The sequence below is a fragment of the Mus caroli genome, unplaced genomic scaffold (assembly GCF_978045245.1).
Source record: "Mus caroli unplaced genomic scaffold, Mus_caroli_1 scaffold_2, whole genome shotgun sequence".
NCBI classification, from domain to species: domain Eukaryota; kingdom Metazoa; phylum Chordata; class Mammalia; order Rodentia; family Muridae; genus Mus; species Mus caroli.
In genome coordinates, this window is record NW_028227257.1 from 143,817,453 (window position 1) to 143,826,287 (window position 8,835).

Sequence of the window (8,835 nt, forward strand, 5' to 3'; positions counted from 1 at the left end):
TCATTTTTATGGTTTTTTTGTTTCAGTTGCCATGGTAAATAAGGTATATGAATGTTTACATTGTAATTTTATTAACTGGAATTACAAACAACTGTTACCAGAGTTATAAACACAGTTTTTGCTGCCAGGGAAGATGGTATATATATCTGAATACCTGCTTCTATGATTTAGTTTCTTGAATATAGTGTTTATTTTGTCCCAATTATAATTCTAGGAGATCCTCTTATAAATATTTAGAGATCTATTTTAATATTATCAAAGCATTAATGATAAATGTGTTTCTTTTAATGAAAATTGTAGATATTCAGTTCAGCCTAGCACAGAGATGGAAGAAAGCATAGGAAATAAAGATTAAAATACCACTCATCTTTTAAATATTTATTATTGGTAAAAATGTGTTGGAGCATGATTAGAAAGATAGGGCCTTTCCTTCTGTCAGGGTATTATGATTAATGAAGAATTATTCCTCACTGGCAGGTTAGCTACCACTCTTGAGGGATTGCTTTGTACCAGGAACTGGATTCAACACTTGTTACAGAGGTGAAGTTACTATAGGTGCTTTCATCTAGAAGCATAGTCTTAGATATAGGAACCAAAACATACACCACAAACCATAACCACACCTGGTTAGATAATATTTCTAATAACTGTAGCAGCAGTAGAACAAGAAGCTCACATTACTATTGTTTGAGCCTTTTACTATGTGCCAGTCTCTACATACATGCTCAGTATATAATAGTATAGTCTTCATAGCATATTCATAAATACTAGGTATTGTTTACACACTTTGTACAAGGCTAGATTTGAGATGTTAACTAATCATTAACATCACAGAGCTTTTGGGTGCTATATTCCAGATTAATAATTTTATTTAGATCCAAAACTACTTTGAACTCTTGCATTACATGTCTGGCACAAGAAGTCAGAAAGGTGATAATTGTATTATTTATTAAGGTAATTATACATGGTATATTTCTGGAAATTGAATAGTCTCCTCTAACCTATCAGAGTCAGTGGCATAGCATCATTAGGAAAGACTAGAGGTTCTTTTAGCCCTCCCCTGAGAGCATGTCAGTCTTAACTTATGGGTTGGCAAACATTGTATCAGACATCCTTTAATATCACTAGGGAGAAGATCCTTTGGACTACACAATTGCTAAATCTCACCTGGTCTCACTAGCCCTGACCCTCCGCTCTAATACAGACCTGCCTTCAGCACAATGGACAGATCCCAACAGCCAACCAGAGGACTAATGCTCAGAGTCCACAGTCAGAAAAATGCCTTCCTTATCAGGTGAATGTGCTATGAGGAGGTAACCTTTGTACTTCATCACATTTATCCTACTGGCTCTCATCTTTTACCAATAGCCTGTTTGTTGCACTGTATCCATTCATGTTTAACACCATCTTCTCCGTTTTATGTTCTCATGCCTATTTCTTCTCTCTCTTGGTCATCTTTACTCCACTGGACAACTTTCCTTGTTTTTATATCCATCTTGTCTCATTTATTATTATTGCTCTCTCTTCTCCTTCATCTACACCCTTTGTGAGCCTTCTCTCATTTTTTTCCCTCTCCTATCCACATTTCTAGTCTGTGACTTAGACATGTGCACATGTCCTTCCGGTTCCCTCAAAATCATCATTATTATTTTTTACCCTAGTAATTTTCTTTAAGTTCTCAACCTTAATTCTTTTTTTTTAAAGATTTATTTATTTTATGTATTATGAGTTCACTGTTGCTGTCTTCAGACACAACAGAAGAGGGCATCGAATCCCATTACAGATGGTTGTGTCCCACCATGTGGATGCTGGAAATTGAACTCAGGACCTCTGGAAGAGCAGTCAGTGCTCTTAATCACTGAGCCATCTGATCAGCCTTAACCCTAATTCTATTTTTGCCTCTCATTATTTCAAAATCTTGTCCTCTTATTTTATTTATTAAAAAACTCTTAAATTAAAAAATACAATTTCTGTGTGGTTATATTCAACCTGGTGTTTGCAAGCATCATAACATGGTTTAATCAGGTGAATTAATAAAAACATTATTTCAAATGCTTATTTTCTAATAAAAACACTAGATACACCTTAAATTATTTTTATTGGTTATTTTATTTATTTACATTTCAAATATCCCCTTCCCAGTTTCCCCTCTGCAACACCCCCATCCCCTCAAATTACTTTTAAGAATGTTATACATTATTATTAATTTAGTTAATAAAAATTAATTATTTTTGTATAATAGATTACAATAATAATTAATTAATGTTGTACAATAGATTCCTTGAACTTATTTCTACTATTTACTGAAGGTTTGTATCATTTTGAAAGTTTTAAATTATTTCTTTAATTTTTGATATTACAATACAATGTTTCGATTAACATGTCATTGTTCCCTTGTCCTTCTCTGATACTATGAGGTCTTATCTTTCTTTAATGTGTCTATCCAGTCTGCACTCTCTTTACATCTCTCATTTCTATTCTCATTTACTATATTCCTTTCTTTGTTATCTATTCTCATTAGTTCTTCTCTTCATTCTGTTATGTCTGTTGCTGACACTTAGATGCCTTTTAGTCATTTCTCAAATAGAAATCTCACATAAGCTTTCTAGAAGTATGGGATTTTAGAAGAAAGTTTAAGAGAATATACCATTATTTTAAAAAAAGTTTATCATTTGCCAAAAGCATTTCTCCTGTGAACACAAACAGGTACACATGCACACCCACTAAGTTACATCTAATGTTACAGACACTCACTCTGTAACATCCATACATCATCCACTTGGAATGCCAGCTGCTGTCTCAATAAAAGAAATGGCTATTTTATTTTCATTTGGAAGTGTTTTGGTATGTCAGGTCTTGGGATTTTATTACCTTCTTAGCAATCTTTCTATGACTTTAGTCCCTCCATAACTCCATCCAAGACTTAAATAAGACCAGCTACAAGTAAGACCCACTGTCCCTTTGCTCATATTTATATTACACATTATAGTATTTTAATCCAATATTTATTCCCTATTCTTTTCATGCCATGGCTTCTCTGTGGCTTTTTTTGTTGAGTTGTCTTTGTGTCTTATCACAAGTTAGCAATCCATTATTATAGATGAATCAATCAATAGGTGAATGGATAAGTAAGTGAGTAGTTTCCATGGTATGTGACTTCCTGTTATACTAATTTAGTAAAAACTATTTCTGGGCATCCATATAAAATTTCAGATAGTCAAAGTACTTCTCTAAAATCTCATTTTCATTTAGAGATATGGAATTCTTTTTTTTTTTTTTTAAGACAGGGTTTCTCTGTGTAGCCCTGGCTGTCCTGGCACTCACTTTGTATACCAGGCTGGCCTCGAACTCAGAAATCCGCCTGCCTCTGGGATTAAAGGCATGCGCCACCACGCCCGGCTGAGATATGGAATTCTTAAAAATATTATTTAAAAATGATCTCTCCAAACTCTTCATTTTTCTTTTCTCATTCCTCTTAAGAATTTGAGAAGCATGGATTCCATTTTTCAAGCACCATGTAAAATAAAAGTTGTACTGTGTGAAAAACTACTTGATAATAACTCTATTCTTGATTTTCATGTGACTAACCTCTAAAATCTGCTCTCCAATTCCCTTTATCCTTCTTGGTTCCTGAATTTCTAACTCTCTACTATATAAAATTCTCAGCTTCCCTGCACATTTCACTTTCCATAATAAAGGGCACAAGCCCTCAGCCCTTTGCTGTAACAGTTGGTTTGCCCAGGTATGTGGACTTCTGACTTATTATTACTCAGCAGTAAGTTAATCTGTGAGGATTTAGGATGGGCATACTATGGTAGGTTGCTTTTGTGGAGGCTCTAGTTAAAGGGACTGGAAAAGGAAGTGAATATAAGACAAAAGGGATAATCCTGTAGCATTATGAAAGCTAGCCAGCAGATAGAATTTTCAGATACATTTATGCCTGATTTTTCTGTCATGTTTTTGGTAATAGTCTTATCATCTAGTTAGGATGGACAATCAAGAATATAACAATAGCCTATTTGTTTTGTGTGTTTCTTGGGTCTTCTTGACCAGCAACTCATAGGAAGTTATCCCATGCTTGATACTGATATTTTCATTTAATATACAATGCCTTTTGGGTATAACATTGTTCATATATGTAGGGTATCTCTGCTTAAACTACTTTTAAAAACTATATTGTTTATAACTTGCACATTAGTGGATTTTCAAGACGTCTATGTACATTCTTAGTTTTAGTCAATTTGCCCGCTACTTCCTTCTTCCTACCATTCCCTTGCCCCCACCCTCACTTAAACTTTTCACCCTCAGTATTGATGCCATGCTAATTTATATCAATATGCTCTGCTATCTCCTTAAGTTACATCTTTTACTTGAGTTGCAAGATAGAGGTTTTCATATAGCTTTTTTTATACAATCATCATCTTGGTGCACCCTTCCTTTGACACCTCATTTCCCTATCTTCCCACCCCCTCCATGCTTATAATGATTATTTTCCACTTTTTGTTTTTGAAGATGTTAAACATAATTTATAACAAGGGATTAATTCTGTCATTTGTTCACTATTATCTGATTTATAATGAATAGATTTGGGGTATATTTCCAGATTTGAAAACTTTGGTAGATTTCACTTATGGGCTTTTTGTGCAGTTTAAAGTCTGCAAATTCCTGAGAAGTGATACATTTACTCTCTGAGGCTTTCCAATGTGTTTACCCATCAGAATATGTTTTTCTTTTTAATTGTTTAGTCTATGGAATAAATATATTTTATAGATTAGTATTAGCCACTCTATGTATGGCACAGATCCACAACTGAAGGGGAAATGTTTTCCAACACATGTAGTAAAAGCCGAGAGGCTAAAGTTTCCATGTGTTTTCTCAAATCAAGTATTGATATTCATAGCACATAGAACTAAGTGTATATTGATATCTATCTGCACTAAATGTTGGTTGTGTACAACCACCATTGAAAGTTTAGCCTATGGAATGTCTGGAATTCATTTGGTAGTATCTATTTCCTGCACTACACAGGTCAAATATCTTATACTCTAAACCACATGGAATGTTATTACTCAAGATTTATATTCATTGTCATCAACTATTATAGACCCTTGTATTTTATTTGCATTAAATGGAGCACGAAGTCCCCAATGAAGGAGTCAGATAAAATACCCAGAGAGCTGAGGGGTCTGAAGCCCCATAGGAGGAACATCAATATGAACTAACCAGTACCCTCAGAGTTCCTTGGAACTATATCACCAATCGAAGAAAACACATGGTGGAACTTGTGGCTCTAGCTATATATGAATCAGAGGACTGCCTAGTCAGTTATCAATGGGAGGAGATGCCCTTGGTCCTGTGAAGGCTCTATGCCCCAGTATAGGGGAATGCCAGGACCAGGAATGGGAGTGGGTGGGTTGGGGAGTAGGGGGAGGGGGATGAGATAGGGGATTTTTGGAGGCAAAACTAGGAAATGGGATAATATTTGAAATGTAAATAAAAAAGTATATGAAAATGATCATCACAATATTTCCTCCAAATTAGTTTCTGAACAGAGAGAGAAGAAGGGAGGGGGAAGGAAGAAGAGAGACAGAGAGAGATGAGAGGGAGAGACAATGAACTAGAAAGATAAATAAGGTGTGAGAAGTCATGAAGCTCACAGATGAGGCTAAAATGTGTGCTGGGTAGACACAATATGGAAAGAGCGAATGAAAACTGATAATGAAAGTTGTGTGAGAGATTAGATTGCTTGGATTTGATTCTGAAGCTCCTGTCTATTTCATCATGGAGTCATGTGCCTAAAGGTTACTCTGGAGTCACTGTGGAAGATCTATCAGAATGGCTATGCTGTTGACTCAGTTCTTTTTCTTTTATGCATTTGGAGTCACAGATACACTTGTCATTGCTGTCATGGCTCTGGATCGCTATGTGGCCATCTGTGACCCTCTGCACTATGCTTTGGTGATGAATCGACAAATCTGTGCCTGGTTACTGGCCTTGAGCTGGGTGGTATCCATAGTACACACTATGCTGCTTGTGGGACTCATTCTGCCACAGTGTTGGGCTGGAGATGCTGGGAGCAATGTTAAACTTCATCACTGAGGAATTCCTTCAGGTGTTGGTTTATACACCAGGCTAATAGTTGCAAAACTAAGATACCAGGAAAAAAAGAGAGAGAGTGAAACTAGGTAATCTCAAGACAATTCAAAAAATTTCATTCTAAAAAGCTAGCTAGTTGGAAGGAATCATTTCTTTATATGTTATGTTTCTTAAAGATTCTCTCTACAGGCACAGAAAGAAGAAATTATGAAGTTGACAATGAGATAAGGTGCGGATGGAGCACAAAGAGTTGAAAGCAGTAGATACAGGTAATTATCTCATAATGACTGCCATTGGTAGGAGATAAATCAGTTCACATGAAAATAGGAGAATGAAGGTTTTCTCATTGTAGGAGCCTATAAAGACTTATAGGTATATAAATTAGATGGAATGAGCTTCTAGAATGGGTTAGAAAAATAGACATAAGGGGAGAAATAGCTATAAAAAGTAAGAAATTTACTTAGAGGAAAAAGTATATATAGAATTGAAACCAAGTATTTAAGGACCTTAAATGACATCATTGAATTAGGTAGAAATGATCTGATCCTTAACCTTTGACCTCTAACTTAGGTTTTGACCTAACATCTGTTTCAGTCAACTGTTGCTTATCATGAGCTGTGCCCAGAATGCTTCACATTCTCCAATCTTCTTGCTCCTTGGGTTCTCAAGGGCTGGTGTGCCCCACACTTTCCTCTTTTTATTGTTCCTATTTATTTATCTGACCACCATATTGGGGAATGTGACTTTGATACTGCTCATCTCCTGGGACTCCAGGCTCCACTCACCTATGTATTATCTCTTGCGTGGCCTCTCCATGATAGACTTGGGACTATCCACAGTCACCCTGCCCCAGCTGTTGGTTCATCTGGCATCTGATTCTCCAGCCATTCCTGCTGCCCGCTGTTTGACTCAGTTCTTTTTCTTTTATGCATTTGGGGTCACAGATACACTTGTCATTGCTGTCATGGCTCTGGATCGCTATGTGGCCATCTGTGACCCTCTGCACTATGCTTTGGTGATGAATCGACAAATCTGTGCCCGGTTACTGGCCTTGAGCTGGGTGGTATCCATAGTACACACCATGCTGCATGTGGGACTCATCCTGCCACTGTGTTGGGCTGGAGATGCTGGGGGCAATGTTAAACTTCCTCACTTCTTTTGTGATCACCGACCACTCCTGCGAGCCTCTTGCTCTGACACACATTCCAATGAGCTGGCTATATTCTTGGAGGGTGGCTTTCTCATGTTGGGCCCTTGTTCCCTTATTGTACTTTCCTATGCCCGAATTGGGATCACCATCTTACGATTGCCTTCAGCTGCTGGTCGCCGCAGAGCAGTCTCTACCTGTGGATCCCACCTCACCATGGTTGGCTTCCTGTATGGCACAATCATTTGGGTCTATTTCCAGCCTCCCTCACAGAGCTCCCGGAATCAAGACATGGTGGCTTCAGTAATGTACACTGCTATTACCCCATTGGCTAACCCATTTGTTTATAGTCTCCGCAATAAGGATGTGAAAGGTGCCCTCCACAGACTACTGAGACAGGGGAGAGTGGACTCCTGAGTAGATTGAATTTAGATATTAGGTAGAAGAGAACGGGCTTGGGCTGATTTTGATCATGTCTCATTTTAGGGAGGATGAGAGGAAGCAATAGCTTACCGAACTGAAGCTGCTCCTAAATTGGCTCATGTCAATAGTGTGTTATGATAGAGCTATGAACATTCTACATTAGACCTCAAATATGACAAGACTTCCTTTACTCACATCTCCTTCATAGGTCTTCACCATATATATATATAAAATATCTCAGTCATCACACCTGGGTTGTTTTGATTCAGGGTTTTTAAGGAATATGAAGATAATATTTTGACAACATAAGATTTTGAAAACACAAGTCAAGTCAAGCACAATAGAATTACTCATAGTGTCACTTAATGTGCCATGTTTTCATAGAGCATGTATAGGTGCACACAGACAATGATGAATTGGCAAATCCACTACTTATTCTAGTTAATGAACAAGCAAATGCCCAGTAATGAGTGTAGAATGATATGATTCTGCTATTCTATGTCTGCCTCAGTGTCCATGGGTCACTTTAATATGAACATCTACTTAATTTCCACTTTATATATCTTAAATTATGTTCAATATTTATTTTATAAACAAAATATAGACAAGAATAATATAACCTAACTACTTCATTGTAGAAAATTCCCTAACTCTCAATAATGAAGAAACATAATTTGTCTTAGTTTTCTTGTAGCTAGAAACTGGCAAAAGCTTTGGCACCTTTTAATACAGTTACATGTTTGTGTTGATAGTTATATTCCAAATTCATGCACCAATGTTAGCCTTTCAGCTTTACTGAGTAGTCACAGGACACTTAAACTTTTAATTTATGAGAAAAAACTTAGACACACCTAAAGAGGTAGAATTATCTTAGGCAAGTGCATGATCACTGCTCAAGCAAGGCTTCATCTCTGTTTTCCCGACTTACTGAGTTTTCTGACTTGTATACTCTTTTGTAGGTACCTTATCCATCTCAGGACACATTGTCAAGTCCCAGATCTTTGCAATTCAAGTTTGATTTCTAAATTTCTTCTATTTACTTATGAGATATCTTCTCATGACTCAAATATTCATCTACTTTCAGCAATTTTTCACACACTATGTTGGGAGAAACCACTTTATTTATATCTTTAGTTCTCATGAAATGGCACTGTCAAGGCACACAAACG

The 8,835-nt window shown here is 36.7% G+C and overlaps 1 protein-coding gene across 1 annotated transcript; it reads left to right on the forward strand.

Moving 5' to 3' along the window:
* Positions 1–1,138: 1,138 nt before the first annotated feature.
* Or1b1 (olfactory receptor family 1 subfamily B member 1) lies at positions 1,139–7,666 on the forward strand. The gene is made up of 3 exons (XM_085834970.1): positions 1,139–1,294; positions 6,286–6,365; positions 6,691–7,666. The coding sequence occupies exon 3, from the start codon at positions 6,707–6,709 to the stop codon at positions 7,658–7,660; it is 954 nt and encodes a 317-aa protein (XP_085691096.1). The 5' UTR covers positions 1,139–1,294; positions 6,286–6,365; positions 6,691–6,706; the 3' UTR covers positions 7,661–7,666.
* Positions 7,667–8,835: the final 1,169 nt, after the last annotated feature.